The sequence below is a fragment of the Polypterus senegalus genome, chromosome 13 (assembly GCF_016835505.1).
Source record: "Polypterus senegalus isolate Bchr_013 chromosome 13, ASM1683550v1, whole genome shotgun sequence".
Lineage (NCBI taxonomy): Eukaryota > Metazoa > Chordata > Cladistia > Polypteriformes > Polypteridae > Polypterus > Polypterus senegalus.
The window spans coordinates 124321699-124339831 of NC_053166.1; the positions used below are offsets into that span (position 1 = coordinate 124321699).

At 38.1% G+C, this 18133-nt stretch overlaps 1 protein-coding gene across 1 annotated transcript in view; it reads left to right on the forward strand.

The window, feature by feature from the left end:
- The first annotated feature begins 3010 nt into the window (after positions 1–3010).
- LOC120542629 overlaps positions 3011–18133 on the forward strand; it is a 47144-nt gene continuing 32021 nt past the window's right edge. The window contains exons 1-2 of the mRNA XM_039775215.1: positions 3011–3038; positions 17257–17526. Coding sequence (XP_039631149.1) covers positions 17294–17526 — 233 coding nt within the window. The 5' untranslated portion in view covers positions 3011–3038; positions 17257–17293. The remainder of the gene's footprint in view (positions 3039–17256; positions 17527–18133) is intronic.

An 18133-nucleotide genomic window follows, 5' to 3' on the forward strand; every position in this document is an offset into this window, starting at 1 on the left:
GATTTTAGAGCCACCATGAATAGTTGTTATGATGAACTGAACATACAGAGTATCAGGATTAAGTTAAATTACGATTAAAATGAACTCATTGCACTCATGTCTGAAAATCCTTTCACACTCTGTACTTTTTGGATTGATTGGCATCAGTGAGTGTGTTTTAGTTGAGTGTTACTGATGTTTTCAACACTGAATACTCGACATTAATCAGTAATACTTTTCAGTTAATTAAATTTTGTCCTCCAAGATTTAAATAACATCCATCCCCTCCTTTCCGTTCCCTGCCTTGAGGCCCTGGGTGAACATTTGCCTCAACACCAGCATTTTACACTGTTTTAAAATAACATTAGCAAATATCTTTAAGGAACAACTAAACTTCTTATGTGCCTACATGATTATCTATCTGACATCCATAAAGCTGAACATTCTGTATTATCTGTGTATCTTTATCAATTAGCTTAATGATGGGTTCTGCAATTATGGAGAAATCACAGGACAGATAAGCGTTTACCACAGAGTTCTTAAGGAGGCTAGCTGAGATATAAACCCTGACGCAATCTTTGGGAAGTCACTGCACACTGGAGAGATTATGAAGGGCTGAGAATGGTGAATATCATCTCATTATTTAAAATTTGGGTGAGTGGTGGCCTGAGGCTAAGGATCTGTGCTGGTATCCCAAAGGTTGCAGGTTCAAATCCCTGTCACTGCCAAAAGAGATCCTACTCTGCTGGGCTCTCTGTACAATGGCTGACCCTCAGCTCAGACCCCAAAGTATGTGAAACAACAAATTCCTAATACAAGAAATTATATAAGTTGAACTAGAGAACAAAACAAAAAGGGTAACTAGGCAGATCCAAGTAGCTTAAGCCAGTAAGCTTAAACTTACAGGACAGGAAAAATTAATGGAAGGAATTATTAAGAATAAGATCGAGCATCACATGGCAAGGACAGGAGTTGAACTGATCAGTCAGCATGGGGTTCAGAAGAGGGAGGTCGTGTTTTACCAACAGGCTGAAATTGTATGAGGAGGCAAACAAAAGGATACGAGCAAAATGGAGCTCATGGTGTTATTTATCTTCACTTTCAGAAAGCATTTGATGAGTGCCACATGAGAGGTGGGCCAAACTAAAAGAAGTGGCTGGTCAGGGTGGGGTGTAGATGGGGCAGAATTGGCTCAGACACAGGAAGCAGAGGGTGATGGTGAGAGGAACTCATCAGAACTGGCGGTGTTAAGAGTGGTGACCAGCAGGGGGCAGTGCAGGGCCGCTTGATATATTTAATATATATAAATGATTTAGATAGGAATATACTGTAAGTATCAGGCTGGTTACGTTTTAGATGATACCAAGTCAGGTGGATTGTCAGGTAATCAGGAATCTGTTGAATCATCACAGAGGGACTTGGACAGCAGACAGGCTTGGGCAGATTTAATGTCAGTAAATGTAAAGTATTACACATAGGAAGTAAAAATGTTAGGTTTTTATACAAAGTGGAAGGAGGTCTGGAAATTGAGAGCACATCTTGTAGTTAAGTTTATACCAATTTACTAAAGTTCTGCAGATTTAAGTTTGCTTCATAGTACAGCTCTGCCATTAGTGTGACGCGTTTTCAAATAATTGCACAGACCAATGATCTTTGTTTTAAAAGTTTCAGTAAAATTTGAAAGCAAAATAATTCACACAAAATAGAGAAATGATATTTAAGAAAGAAAGTTTCTACTTAAAGAAAGTTCTGTTTTAGGCTCACTTGTCTTGTTTCCTTTCTCTCTAAGTTTGGTCATAAATTCATACTTTTAAATGTCAGTCAGTCATTGTCCAACTGGCTATATCCTAACACAGGGTCACGGGGGTCTGCTGGAGCCAATCCCAGACACAGGGCACAAGGCAGGAACAAATCCCAGGCAGTGTGCCAGCCCACCACAGGGCACACACACACACACACACACCAAGCACACACAAGGGACAATTTAGGATCACCACACACCTAACCTGCATGTCTTTGGACTGTGTGAGGAAACCGAGCACCAGAGGTCTCCATGCTCAAAAGGACATAGCAGCACTAGAGAAGGTCCAGAGAAGAGCGACTGGGCTGATTCAGAGCTACAGGGATGAGTTATGAGGAAAGATTCAAAGAGCTGAGCCTTTACAGTTTAAGAATAAGAAGATTAAGAGGAGACCTGAGTGAAGTAAAATTACCTGATTGCATAAAGTTATGAAGAGAATTAGTGCAGTGGATCGAGACGGTGACTTTAAAATAAGTTCATGAAGATCACGGGGACACAGTTGGAAACTTGTGAAGGGGAAGTTTCACACAAACATGAGGAACTTTTCTTACACAAAGGGACACAGACACTTAGAATAAGAGAACAAGTCATGTAGTAGACAGGAGGACTTTAGGGACTTTCACAACTCGACTTGATGTTATTTTTAGAAGAATGAAGTGGACAGGACTGGTGAGCTTTGTTGGGCTGAATGGCCTGTTCTCGCCTGATTGTTGTCATGTTCTACAGTTCTGTCTAACACTCACAACCTACAAATGGAAATACTTCAGTCAAAGAGCACTTCACAAAAAAAGTTATAATCTATTCTATTCTATAAGGTATGTGTAATTTTAATGGACTTTTCCTTTATTTCATTTTATTTATTTTCTGATTATTTTCTTTGTTATTATAATTCCTTGTTTACTTCTTGTAAAGTATTTTGATCTCCTTTTGTGTATAAAACTGCTGTAGAAAGAAATGTTGTGTTTCTTCCTAATTTTATTTCCTTCTAGTTTTCTAGATGCTTCAATAAATTTACATTTTGGTGGATGTGTGATTTGTTTAAAGAGTACAAAAGAGTGGAAAGAAGACAAAGCCTTCACACCTCATCTCTTTATTTGCGCCTTTCAAACATGGTGCCTCTCCCAGACACTCTTTACTTCCTGACTTCTTTGACTTCACTTTCCGGAGTCAATGTCAGCAGGACAAAGTGCCATTCCAGACACGAGAGGCTTTCCAAGATCTTACGATGTTTACTCAGCAGTCTTTTGGATGCTTTAAGGTATGTTGGCTTACTGATCAGTCGAGTTTGAGCAGACTATAAAGAGTGATGGACTCTCTGAACAATCCTAGACATGCACTGGCTGAGGAGATCCTTCCATATCTTTTGGATTTTTTTCCTTTACTATTCATATTTTTCATTTTCATGTTAATGTTCTTTTTCTTTTTATTGTTTCTTCTCACCTTTATCTACATTTAATTTCTTCTCTCTTTCTCTAATGTTTGATTATCTCTTCAGTTATTTTCAATCTTTATGAAGATGGTAAAAACATCCAAAGCTCTTCAAGTTCACCCATTTTGGTCTACTTTTCTTTTTGTTGTATTTCATATTTCAACATCACAGGGGTGTTGATGGCCTCCATTGTTCCCCACTGATGATGTGCAGATGGACAGCGTGACTTTTTCTTGGTCTGGTCACATAGGTGTGGAGTGATGCTGTAGTAAGTGCACATGTGGATATCAATGATGTCAGTAGTAGGATTTGAAGTCACAACCTCAGGGTTTGAAATCAGAGCCTTGACCGCCGCCACACTGCCTCGCCTGTTTGAGATCTCAATTATCTTCGTTTTGGCTTGCTGAAATACCTCCACGCTTCAGAGCAGATACTGCATGACTCAATGTTGCTTTACGAGGTATTCAGTTTGTGATTGGCCCATCTTTTCAGATTTCCCACTTAGACACTCTCCTTGAGATTTTTCTGAAATTTCAGACAAACAAGGGTCCCTGCAGATCCACCCATCGCCTACACATGATCGACTGAGTTACTTTCGAAGCCTCCTTGCCTAAGGTCGCTGTTATCTTCTGTCCTGTACTGAGCTAGAAGGCTATCAAGGCTTATATTGGTGAAACTTAGTAATGTTAGTTTAGCCATCTGTCAGTCCTGATGGGGTTGGATTATTTTTTTATCAATGAGTTTAAAGATGAGTCTCTTCACCCTTGTTGATTTTCAGGAACTTAAAAAATTACAGTAAAGAATAATGAGTCTTCCACTGATCTTTTCCTTTCCTGACCAAAGGTGGACGTGGAATGTCGCTCAACACGTCATCAGGCCGCTATATGTATTTAGTCATGTCATGAAGGTTTGGCCATCGCTTGCACTATTCTATCTTTTCTTAAGGATATCTTGTGTGATCTTTTTAGGTCTAGTTGATTTATATCAGTGATATCTCTGTCTTTTAAAAGATTCCATATCTGACGAGCTCATGAAAGAGGCTTTCTCATGTCTTTGTGAAAATAACTTGTTTGCTAATTTGAGAAATTGAGTTTCAGCAGACTTCAGCACTGTTGGTGGGTTATCACATCAGCCATTCTTGTATTGAAACAGACACAAGAAAGTCTCTCAAGTTTGACCAGGAAAAACCATAAGTAAAACATCCAAAAGTTTTGTTAGGTTTGCAAATTTCTACTGTTGCTTTATAAAGCTCCTATTATTACACTCACTAAGAGTACTAAGAAATGTTCTTGAACTTAGAAACCAGCAGGTGTTTGATAATCTAAAGACTTGATTCATGTCTGTTGCCATTTTGAGACCCCTCACCATTTTAGTGGAGGTCATGTGTTTAATGTCAGAATGGCATTATTTTTGAAGACACAATCGCTTTGAGCAGAACTATGATGTGGATAATGGTGAAATGTTTGTTACTAAATAGCTTTAGAAGAATTGACTGGAATGTATAACTCCTGAGTTTTTATTTTCTAATCCATAGGAATATTACTTACTAAGTCTGCAAAGTGACATAATGAGAGAAGACGGTGGCTCAGTCAGTTTAACTTTAGTCTTATCACCTTGTTTTTTTTCTTTATTCATTTTATTGCAGTCCATACAAATCAATCAAGTTTTTACAAAAAGTACAATTATGTTAAGAACAGATCGATCCCCACCCCTGAGAGAGAGAGCATGCCAAACGGTGTAAAATTTAAGGCTTGTAAACATACCTAAATTAATAAATTCTCTGTGCTTTATAAACTTATTTTAAAATATTACTGATTAGATCCTGCCCTGTTTGAAAAAGTCTGTAGGATCCTCTGAGTATTTGATTTTTCCAATTTTAAATAGTATAACACATGGTTTCCACTGACTTAAAAGAGGAGAGTTTGGCCTTCCAGTTTATCAGAACGTTATGCTACAACAGTTTAGTGAATGCAATCACAATTGTTTGTCCTTCTCCACTTTAAGACCCTCTGGAAGAACACCAGACACAGCTTAGGGTTAGGAGGATTGTGAGTCCAAGGCTGTCTGAGAGGTCATTAAAATGTTGTCAGAATAATGTTAATTTGGTGCAGGACCAGAACATGTGACCCAGTGAGGCTGGGGCTTGTGCTGCTCAGTGGATCATACAGCCTGGAAAATTTTGAGTTTTAGTAGACAGATGTGTGAAAATATAATTTGAGTTGTATAATTGTATGCTGATAGGAGCCTCGAGTGAATCTCTGCATTGCTACTTTCCACTCCTTTTCTGATATATTAATTGAGAGATCTTTTTCCCAGTGTCCTCTTGATCTTTGAAAGGAGGGATGTAAAATAATTTTATATATTGTAGAGATGGAGTCTAAGTCCTTGAGATTGAACAATATTTTTTCCAGCATGATGAGGTGCAAGATGAGAAAATCTGGAAGGTTCTGTTTAACAAAGTTCTATTTGAAGATAGTGAAAGAATTGTGTGTGGAATGTTAAATTTGGATTGTAATTGTTCATAGGATGCAAAGCGTTGTCTATATAAAGATCTCTAAGCAAGTTAATTCCAAATTTTTTTCAGATATTAAAACTGCATATGTTTGGGTTAAAGAGGTGGTTCTCTTGCAGAGGTGCCACAGATGAGTCCGTAAAGCCAATTGGTCATATTCTAGGAGTGGAGCAGCGTTTTATTAGTGGAATAACTGAAAAGATAAAAAAACAAACAGCACTAGTAAAAGAATGGCTTTTCAGACTGGACTTCCACAGTGAACTGACTTCAGAATGGCCAAGCGCCAGTTGTATGTTTTCTGGTAGGAAGAGGGTGGGCCCAGGTGGAGGGTTTGGGTTTCTATTTCTTTATTTTTCTTTGAATATTATTAAAAGTGCTTTTGCTGTATTGGAGCACCAACCATTTTCAATAACAACAACATTTATTTCTATAGCACATTTTCATACAAACAGTAGCTCAAAGTGCTTTACATATTAAAGAATAGAAAAATGAAAAGACATAATTATAAAACAAAATAAATCAACATTAACATCAATAAGAGTAAGGTTCAATGGCCAGGGGACAGAAAAACAAAAACTCCAGACGGTTTGGAAAAAAAAATAAAATCTGTGGGGATTCCAGACCATGAGACCACCTGACCAGTCCCCTGGGCATTCTACCTAACATAAATGAAACAGTCCTCTTTGGTTTAGGATTCTCATGGAAGGGCTTGATGATGATGATTCCGTAGACTTCTTCCTTTTTAATCCGCCCATCATTTTTGGGAGCACCCTTGAAGCTTTGAGTAGGTGGGGGTGGCGAGGCCACCACCACAAAAAAACCCGGGAAAAAAAAACAGAAAAGAGAGTAGGGGTCAGTAGCGATTTTAGAGCCACCATGAATAGTTGTTATGATGAATTGAACATACAGAGTATCAGGATTAAGTTAAATTACGATTAAAAATGAACTCCATTGCACTCATGTCTGAAAAATCCTTCACCTCTGTACTTTTTGGATTGATTGGCATCAGTGAGTGTGTTTAGTTGAGGTTACTGATGTTTTCAACACTGAATACTCGACATTAATCAGTAATACTTTTCAGTTAATTAAATTTTTCCCCCAAGATTTAAATAACATCCATCCTCCTTTCCGTTCCCTCCCTTTGGGAGGCCTGGGTGAACATTTGCCTCAACACCAGCATTTTACACTGTTTTAAAATAACATTAGCAAATATCTTTAAGGGAACAACTAAATTTCTTATGTGCCTACATGATATCTATCGGCATCCATAAAGCTGAACATTCTGTATTATCTGTGTATCTTTATCAATTAGCTTAATGATGGGTTCTGCAATTATGGAGAAATCACCAGGACCAGATAGTTTTTACTACAGAGTTCTTAAGGAGACTAGCGAGTGCAGATATAAACCCCTGACGCTAAAATCTTTAGGAAGTCACTGACACTGGAGATTATGAAGGGCTGGAGAATGGTGAATATCATCTCATTATTTAAAATTTGGGTGGAGTGGTGGCTCTGAGGCTAAGGATCTGTGCTGGTATCCCAAAGGTTCCCGGTTCAAATCCCTGTCACTGCCAAAAGAGACCCCTACTCTGCTGGGCCTCTGCTGTACAATGGCTGCCCCTCAGCCAGACCCAAAGGGGTATGTGAAAACTAACAAATTCCTAATACAAGAAATTATATAAGTTGAACTAGAGAACAAAACAAAAAGGGTGACCAGGCAGATCCAAGCAGCTCTAGGCCAGTAAGCTTAAACTTGCAGGACAGGAAAATTAATGGAAGGGATTATTAAGAATAAGATGAGCATCACATGGCAAGGACAGGAGTTGAACTGATCAGTCAGCATGGGGTTCAGAAGAGGGAGGTCGTTTTTTACCAACATTTGAAATTGTATGAGGAGGCAAAAAAAGGATACGATCAAAATGGAGCTGATGGTGTTATTTATCTTCACTTCCAGAAAGCATTTGATGAGGTGCCACATGAGAGGTGGGCCAAACTAAAAAGAAGTGGCTGGTCGGGGGTGTGGGTGTAGATGGGGCAGGATTGGCTCAGACACAGGAAGCAGGGGGTGATGGTGGAGGAACCTCATCAGAATTTGGCGTGTTAAGAGTGGTGACCAGCAGGCAGTGCAGGGGCCTGATATATTTAATATATATAAATGATTTAGATAGGAATATACTGTAAGTATCGGGTTGGTTCGCTTTAGATGATACCAAGTCAGGTGGATTGTCAGGTAATCAGGAATCTGTTGAATCATCACAAAAGGACTTGGACGCAGACAGGCTTGGGCAGATTTAATGTCAGTAAATGAAAAGTATTACACATAGGAAGTAAAAATGTGGGTTTTTATACAAATGGAAGGAGGTCAAATTGGAGCACATCTTTAGTTAAGTTTATACCAATTACTAAAGTTCTGCAGATTTAAGTTTGCTTCATAGTACAGCTCTTGCCATTAGTGTGACGTTTTAAAATAATTGACAGACCAATGATCTTTGTTTTAAAAGTTTCAGTAAAATTTGAAAGCAAAATAATTCAACAAAAATAGAAAATGATATTTAAAAAAAGAAATTTTTATTTAAAAAGAAAGTTCTGTTTTAGGCTCACTTGTCTTGTTTCCTTTTCTCTAAGTTTGGTCATAAATTCATACTTTTAAATGTCATCGTCATTGTCCAACTGGCTAATCCTAACACAGGGTCACGGGGTCTGCTGGAGCCAATCCCAGACAAACAGGGCACAAGGCAGGAACAAATCCCAGGCAGTGTGCCAGCCCACCACAGGGCACACACACACACACACACACCAAGCACACACAGGGACAATTTAGGATCACCAACACACCTAACCCTGCATGTCTTTGGACTGTGTGAGGAACCGAGCACCAGAGGTCTCCATGCTACAAAAAGGACAAGCAGCACTAGAGAAGGTCCAGAGAAGAGCGACTGGGCTGATTCAGAGCTACAGGGGTTGAGTTATGAGGAAAGATTAAAAGAGCTGAGCCTTTACATTTTAAAGAAAAAGAAGATTAAGAGGAGACCTGAGGAAGAAAAATACCTGATTGATAAAGTTATGAAGAGAATTAGTGCAGTGGATCGGGACGGTGATTTTAAAAAATAAGTTCATGAAGATCAGGGGGACACAGTTGGAAACTTGTGAAGGGAAGTTTCACACAAACATGAGGAACTTTTTCTTTACACAAGGACTGACAGACACTAGAATAAGAGAACAAGTCATGTAGTAGACAGGAGGACTTTAGGGACTTTCACAACTCGACTTGATGTTATTTTAGAAGAATGAAGCGGACAGGACTGGCGAGCTTTATTGGGCTGAATCCCAGTTCTCGCTGATTGTTGTCATGTTCTCAGTTCTGTCTAACACTCACAACCTACAAAATGGAAATGACTTCAGTCAAGCATTTCAAAAAAATAAGTTATAATCTATTCTATTCTATAAGGTATTTTAATTTTAATGGACTTTTCCTTTATTTCCATTTTATTTATTTTCTGATTATTTTCTTTGTTATTATAATTCCTTGTTTTACTTCTTGTAAAGTATTTTGATCTCCTTTTGTGTATAAAACTGCTGTAGAAAGAAATGTTGTGTTTCTCTCCCCAATTTTATTTTCCTTCTAGTTTTCTAGATGGCTTCAATAAATTTACATTTTGGCGGATGTGTGATTTGTTTAAAGAGTACAAAGAGTGAAAAAAGACAACAGCCTTCCACACCTCATCTCTTTATTTTAACCCCAAACATGGTGCCTCTCCCAGACACTCTTTACTTCCTGAAATTCTTTGACTTCACTTTTCGAGTCAATGTCCCGCAGGACAAAGTCGCCATTCCAGAGCACAAAAGGCTTTCCAAGATCTTCGATGTTTACTCAGCAGTCTTGGGTGCTTTAATATGTTGGGTTACTGATCATGAGTTTGAGCAGACTATAAAGAGTGATGGGGCTCCTCTGAACAATCCCAGACATGCACTGGCTGAGGAGATCCTTCCATATCTTTTGATTTTTTCCCTTTACTATTCATATTTTTCATTTCATGTTAATGTTCTTTTCTTTATTGTTTTCTTTCTACCTTTATCTACATTTAATTTCTTCTCTCTCTTCTAATGTTTGATTATCTCTTAGTTATTTTCAATCTTTATGAAGATGGTAAAAACATCAAAGCTCTTCAAGTTCACCTTTTGGTCTACTTTTCTTTTGTTGTATTTCATATTTCAACATCAATGTGTTTATGGCCCCCATTGTTCCCCACTGATGATGTGCAGATGGACAGCTTTACTTTTTCTTGGTCTGGTCACATGGGGGTGGAGTGATGCTGTAGTAAGTGCACATGTGGATATCAATGATGTCAGTAGTAGGATTTGAAGTCACAACCTCAGGGTTTGAAATCAGAGCCTTGACCGCTCACACTGCCTGCCTGTTTGAGATCTCAATTATCTTCGTTTTCCTTGGCTTCAGAAATACACTCCCCCGTTCAGAGCAGATACTGCATGAACTCAATGTTGCTTTATGATGTATTCAGTTTGTGATTGGCCCATCTTTTCAAAATTTCCCACTTAGACACTCTCCTTGAGATTTATTCTGAAATTTCAGACAAACAAGGGTCCCTGCAGATCCCACCCCATCGCCCACATGATCAATGAGTTACTTTCTGAAGCCTCCTTGCCTAAGGGTCGCTGTTATCTTCTGTCCTGTACTGGGGCTGAAGGCTATCAAGGCTTTTATTGGTGGAAACTACATAAAGGTTTTATTAGGCCATCTGTCAGTCCTGATGGGGTTGGATTATTTTTTTATCAATGAGTTTAAAGATGAGTCTCTTCACCCTTGTATTGATTTTCAGGGAAATTAAAAAATTACAGTAAGAATAATGAGTCTTCCACTGATCTCTTCCTTTCCTGACCAAAGGTGGGCGTGTGGAAAGCGTTTAACACGCATCAGGCCGCTATATGTATTTAGTATGTCAGGGTTTGGCTCATGCGCTTGCACTATTTCTATCTTTCTTAAGGATATCTTGTGTGATCTTTTAGGTCATTCCAGTTGATTTATATCAGTGATATCTCTGTCTTTTTAAAGATTCCATATCTGACGAGTTTTGCAAGGAGGCTTTCTCTGTCTTTGTGAAATAACTTGTTTGCTAATTTTGAGAAATTTGAGTTTCAGCAGACTTCAGCACTGTTGGTGGGTTATCACATCAGCCATTCTTGTATTGAAACAGACACAGAGAAAGTTCTACAAGTTTGACCAGGAAAAACCTTAAAGTATAAAACATCCAAAAGTTTGTTAGGTTTGCAAATTTCTACTGTTGCTTTATAAAGCTCCTATTATTACACTCACTAAGAGAGTACTAAGAAATGTTCTTGAACTTGTAAAAACCAGCAGGTGTTTGATAATCTAAAGACTTGATTCATGTCTGTTGCCATTTTGAGACCCCCTCACCATTTTAGTGGAGGTCGATGTGTTTAGTGTCAGAATGGCATTATTTTTTGAAGACACAATCTGCTTCTGAGCAGAACTATGATGTGGATAATGGTGAAATGTTTGTTACTAAATTAGCTTTAGAAGAATTGACTGGAATGTATAACTCCTGAGTTTTTATTTTCTAATCCATAGGAATATTACTACCTAAATCTGCAAAGTGACATAATGAGAGACCAGAACGGTGGGCTCAGTCAGTTTAACTTTTTAGTTCCTTATCACCTTGTTTTTTTTTTTTTTCTTTATTCATTTTATTGCAGTCCATACAAATCAATCAAGTTTTTACAAAAAGTACAATTATGTTAAGAACAGATCGATCCCCACCCCTGAGAGAGAGCATGCCAAACGGTGTAAAATTTAAGGCTTGTAAACATACCTAAATTAATAAATTCTCTGTGCTTTATAAACTTATTTTAAAATATTACTGATTAGATCCTGCCCTGTTTTGAAAAAAGTCTTAAAGGATCCTCTGAGTATTTGATTTTTTTCCCAAATTTTAAATAGTATAAACCTCGGTTTCCCACTGACTTAAAAGAGGGAGAGTTTGGGTTCTTCCAGTTTATCAGAATCAGTTTCGGCCAACAGTTTAGTGAATGCAATCACAATTTGTTTGTCCTTCTCCACTTTAAGACCCTCTGGAAGAACACCAGACACAGCTGTTAATGGGTTAGGAGGGATTGTGAGTCCAAGGCTGTCTGAGAGGTCATTAAAAATGTTTGTCCAGAATAATGTTAATTTGGTGCAGGACCAGAACATGTAACCCAGTGGGCTGGGGTTGGTTGCAACGTTAGCAGGTTGGATCATCACAGCCCTGGAAACATTTTGGAGAGTTTTAGTCGAGACAGATGTGCTCGATATATAATTTGGAGTTGTATAATTGTATGCTTTGCGCATATGGAGCTCGAGTGAATTTTCTGCATTGCTACTTTCCACCCTTTCTGATATATAATTGAGAGATCTTTTTTCCCAGTGTCCTCTTGGATCTTTGAAAGGGAGGGATTGTAAAATAATTTTATATATTGTAGAGATGGAGTCTAAGTCCTTGAGATTGAACAATATTTTTTCCAGCATGGATGAGGGTGCAAGATGAGGAAAATCTGGAAGGTTCTGTTTAACAAAGTTCCTGATTTGAAGATAGTGAAAGAATTGTGTAGCTGGAATGTTAAATTTGGATTGTAATTGTTCATAGGATGCAAAGACGTTGTCTATATAAAGATCTCTAAGCAAGTTAATTCCAAATTTTTTCCAGATATTAAAAACTGCATATGTTTGTAAAGGTTAAAGAGGTGGTTCTCTTGCAGAGGTGCCACAGATAGAAGCTTCTCCGTCTTAAAATGCTTTCTACATTGGTTCATATTCTGAGTGAGTGGAGCACAATTGGGTTATTAGTGTATTGCCGATAACGTGTGTTTATTGGAGCGCATAGCAGGGAATACAAAGAAGTACTGCAGGATTTTACTTCTATTGCGGTCCAGGCCTGTGTATGTTCTTCTATTTGTGTCCAGGTTCTTATCGCCTGTATATTTGCTGCCCAGTAATAAAACAGGAAGTTAGGTAGAGCCATGCCACCTTCTGCCTTTTGTCTTTGTAGGGTCGCTCTTTTGATGCGTGGATGTTTTGAATTCCAAATAAATGAGGTTATTGTTGAATCTAATTGCCTAAAGAATGATTTATTAATGTATATTGGGATGTTTTGAAATAAAAAAAGGAGCTTAGGAAGAATATTCATCTTAACAGTGTTAATTCTTCCAGCTAGTGTGAGATGAAGGCTTGACCGTCTATGCAAGTCTTGTTTAATTTTTTCCATGCAGACGACAAAATTTTGTTGATAAAGAGCTTTATGTTTACTTGTGATGTTTACCCCGAGGTATTTAAACTGTTCTGCAATGACAAAAGGTAGGGTGTCTAATCTAATATTATATGCTTGAGAATTCACTGGAAAGAGTACACTTTTATTTAAATTAATTCTGAGACCAGAGATCTTTTGAAATTCTGTGAGTGCTGTTAAGACTGCAGGTACAGAATTTTCTGGGTCCGATATATACAGTACCATGTCATCTGCATATAATGAGATTTTCTGTTCCAGTCCTTCTCTGCTAATCCCTTTATCTGATCAGTATTTCGACAATGTATTGCCAGTGGTTCAATGGGGATTGCAAACAGCAGCGGTGACAAGGGGTATCCTTGTCTAGTACCACGTTCTAGTTTAAATTAGTCTGAGCAAATGTTGGTGATACAAACTGAAGCTTCTGGGTTAGTATACAGTAATTTAATCCATGCACAAATGTTCAAGCCAAACCCAAACTTCTCCAATGTAGTAAAAAGGTATTTCCATTCAATCATGTCGAATGCTTTTTCTGCATCCAATGATAATAATATTTCTGGGGTGTTTGATTTAGTTGGTGAGTATATTACATTAAACAGGCGTCGAAGATTTGAAGATAAGTTTCGGCCCCTAATAAATCCAGTTTGGTCTTGTGATATTACTGAGGGGAGCACTTTCTCCATCCTTCTAGCTATGATTTTAGAGAGTATTTTAACATCGGTTATTCAGTAGTGGAAATTGGTCTGTATGATGCACATTGTAATAAGTCCTTATTTTGTTTTGGAAAAACAGTGATTAGTGCTTGGCGAAAGGTTTGAGGAAGAGATTGGTTATCTCTGGCTTCTGTAAATGTTGCTAATATGAGGGGAGCTAGCTGAGCGGAGAATTTCTTGTTAAATTCTGCAGGGTAGCCATCAGGGCCTGCTACTTTCCCGCCTTGGAGTGACTTTATAGCATCTAGTAATTCTGATAACGCCACAGGTTTATCAAGTTCCTCTGCACTAAAAGTGTCTATTTGTGGTATCTGTAATGTATCAGAAATGCATTAGATTGTGTATTGTCTTCTTTAAACTCAGTAGCATATAGGGATTTATAGTAGTCTCTGAAAGTGTGCATTATTTTTTTGTGGTCGACGATTTTATCTCCGTTTGCGTTGGTGATTACTGAGATTTCGTTGCGCACTTCTTGCTTGTGAATTTGTTGAGCTAAAAGCTTATTAGCTTTCTCTCCATGTTCATAGTAATGATGTCTGGATTTATAAATTAGTTGTTCAGTTTCTTTAGTTGTCAAGAGGTTTAGTTCTGAATGCAGAGCCTGCCTTTTCCTATGTAGAGTCTCGCTTGATGGTCTGGCGTGTTCTTCATCTATTCTAGTAATTTCGCTTTTTTATCTCTGCTACTTTCTTGGCTTCGGATTTATTTTCGGAAAGGTATGAGATAATCTGTCCTCTTAAGAAGGCCTTAAGAGTTTCCCAGAGTGTTCCTGCAGAGATCTCGGGGGATGTATTTGTCTCTAAAATGAATTTGATGTGTTTGGATATAAATTCAGTACAATTCTCATCTGCTAATAGGAAGCGGGTTGAGGCGCCATCTGCGGAGTGAATGTATGGGGCTTAGTAATTTTAGCTCCAAGATCATAGGTGCATGGTCAGAAATAACAATAGCATTGTATTTGCAAGATTTAATCAAAGGCAAAAAGTTACTGTCTATAAAGAAGTAATCAATCCTTGAGTTGCAATGATGTACTGGTGAGTAGAAAGAATATGTTCTTGAGTTTGGGCTTAACAACCTCCAGGGGTCTGATAAGTTGTGATCAGTTATAAACTTTGTAATTATCTTTGCTGTGTTAGATGTCGTTCCCCCTGTGGAAGAAGTCCTATCTAAAAGTGGATTTAGAACACAATTAAAGCCCCCAGCCATTAAAACTTTATGAGTGTTCAGATTGGGAATGGATGCAAATAAATTTTGTATAAATTCCTTATCATCAACATTAGGTGCATAAGCATTTATCAAATCATTTACAGTTAGATAAGTCTCCCATGACCATTACATATCTCCCTTCGGATCCAATACCATCTGATACAAATGGTATGTTCTATGTATGGGGAATCCCAACAGGAAATATTGTTCAAAACAATCATGAAACTCACAATGGAATCAGAATTGTTGATGGCATCACGTGACAGCGAGGACAACACATTATGGTAACAGCCATGCCACAGTGAGAAAAATCACAGGGAGATGTTAAATGAAATACTCGTTAATAAATTAACATTATACCAAAAATGAAGACATAACTACAAGGTCCATTACATCAGCATTATGAACAAATTAGGGTTTGAAATTACAAAGCTGTTGATCTTTACTGTTTTATTTTTGAGCTAATGAGCACCGGATGGCATCAAAGGTAGCGACTTCTCTGTGCAGCAGACAGACTTTCAGTGGAGTGGAGAGACGGTGACCCTAAAAACCCTCGTCTGACTGATAGCACCATCAGCTTTAGTTTTAAGGGTCTGCAGATATGATTTAGTTTAATCACTAGTGATGAACTTCTAAAATATTCTGAATCCCCAGAGTCCATTAATTCTTGTATATTTTTTATTAAACTTTGCACCAGAGTGCTCAGTGAATTCTTCAACAGTGTTGGACTACAAACCTCCACCTCACCAATGCTAAGATTTGCTGATTTTACAGAATGTTCTGCGCTGTGCTTACAGTCAGCAGCAATATGTCCAAACTCTACACAAATGCATCTGCAGTCTTGGACAAAGGTTTACACCAACATCTCAGTCATTGTGCCAATTATGTCATAATGTGCCACTTCAAGTGACCCACCGCCTAATGATAGATCATCACATCATGAAATTGGTGTCACCAAATGGCAGCTCATATTAGGAAACAAAATGGCATTTGTGTTCAATTCAAAACAAAACAACAGTAAAATTAATTACATTTCACACAAGATGATATGCAGGTAGACATTTATTAGAATGAAAGCTTTGATAACAATAATTCATTCTCAACAAAGTGAGCACCTGGCTGTGTTCTTTCCATCTCATTAGCAGAGCCTGCAGGTCCTCTAAACACACAGAGTGTTATTAATTTATTATCACAAAGTCAAGGTTGCTTTCCAATGGAAATCCAAAGCTGCACTTCTAACTGCACACAATACTCTGGGCGTGCTTTGCCTTTCACCTTTCCCAGCATACCCTGCACTCCCTCCTGTTCGGCTTGTCAAGTCCTTCACGCCTTAGGCTGCCTTGTCCTGGTGATCTGTCGGCTGTAAAGGTTCAAGTATCTGCCATTCATATCTAAATCATCACAATCCGCTGTAGCAATTCTCACATGAACAATTAATCTGCTGTTCAAAAGGGTCTGACTACAGTTACCCACCACACCAACCTTTATGTAGGGGGGCTTTCTAGCTTTCAAAGAGCTGATGTCCTAAGACCCTCATATGTTCTGAGCCCCTACAATAAACACGTCACTTTTCAGTTGTCCTCCTCTTATTTTTAATTTTTCACTTTCGCCCTCCATAAGATCTGCAGGATGAATGACAACACATCTGGTCACAGTTACATGTGTCTGAATTCTAAAGCCATTTGCAGGACTGGTGCCATAGCCCACATAGTAGATGTGTTTTCACGTCTTTTTACACCTCTCAGTGACAGCTCGCTTTATCTCGGGTCAGCCATTGTGAGACAGGTTCAGGTTTATGGTCTGAAAGGCAGAGGAGAAGAGGATTCAGAAATGGACCAAAGGAAAGAGAAAACTGCAGTCAAACATTAGTGGGTGAACACCAGAAGAGACGAGAAACACCAGAAGACTGGGAACAGCATCTCAGTAGACTTTCATCTTCAAATTCTCTCCATGTATGTTAAAAGTGGAGGAGTGCCATTCTGTGTTCTTCTGGTGCTTTGTCAGTGTAGTCCTTAAATGTCACATGTCCTCTTTATTTCACATTTATTTACTCTTTCAAATGCAAAAATAAAAAACCTTAATGTTTGCAGAAGATTATTTTTAAACTTGTCACAGTTTGCAGGTTTCAATTATTGTAGTGTTCATTTTACTTGGTGTTCTTCATCTGGCCATTTGTAAAATAAGATATTTAAACCTCAGTGATGTGTTTTTATAAAAGGAAACTTCAACGGCTCAGTGTGACCAGTGCTGATGTTTTTACAGAGATGTTATTTAGTAGGAACTAACAGAATGTCTGCAATGTCTTCATATCTTTACAGAGAGGGACAGAGAAGATACACTTGGTATTATAAATGTATGGTGGACTGTGGGGACCTGAACGACTTCAATGAATCTTTGAGACTCACAAACAATGAAGTCCACATTGACCCAACCTTTACAGAAGAGACACTGAAGACAATGAGCTGCTTTATAAAAAGCTCCTCAAGTAAAGCTGACATCAGATTGGATAACATCCGTCATCACCGTGGCATAAATAAAGGATTTGTTCACTTCTTGTCAGACTGTCTGGATTGGATATCTTCTATATGGTAAATAATTTAACAGAAATGTATTGTCGAGTTAATGTTCTTGTTTCTGTTCTTCCTTTTAATTTGTGGTGTCATTTTGTGCATCTGCTTCTTCTCACTGGTGGACAGCCTGACTGTTATGAACTTGAGAGTTTCTAAGCACAAAGTAACAAAATATATTCAGATTAATGTCAAACACCTGTCTGGTTACACAAGAGAAAAGTTGAATCTTAATAAATAAAAAGTTATATTATCCACAAAAACAAAACAAGATCTGGAGAGCATAAGTCAAAATGGCAATATACACAATCGCAAAAGGTAAATGCAGTCCCCAAATAAAATCCAAAAGGTGAGGTCAAAAAACAGATCACATGTTCAAAAATCCAGAAAATTAAAAACACAGAATGAACTCAAGAGAACACAGCACACCACGAGTGCATCTGAATGAACCGCAAAGGACTGTGGGCTGCTCCCACCTTAAAAGGGTTGTGAATAGTTTCTTGACGCTGATAGACAGGAGGCCCCAGCACTTGAGGAGCTAGTAAACAATGCTTAAGCATAAGATAACTACATTATGAACATAATTAACACAAAGTGTAAGAGATTAGACAGACCACATTAAAGAGCT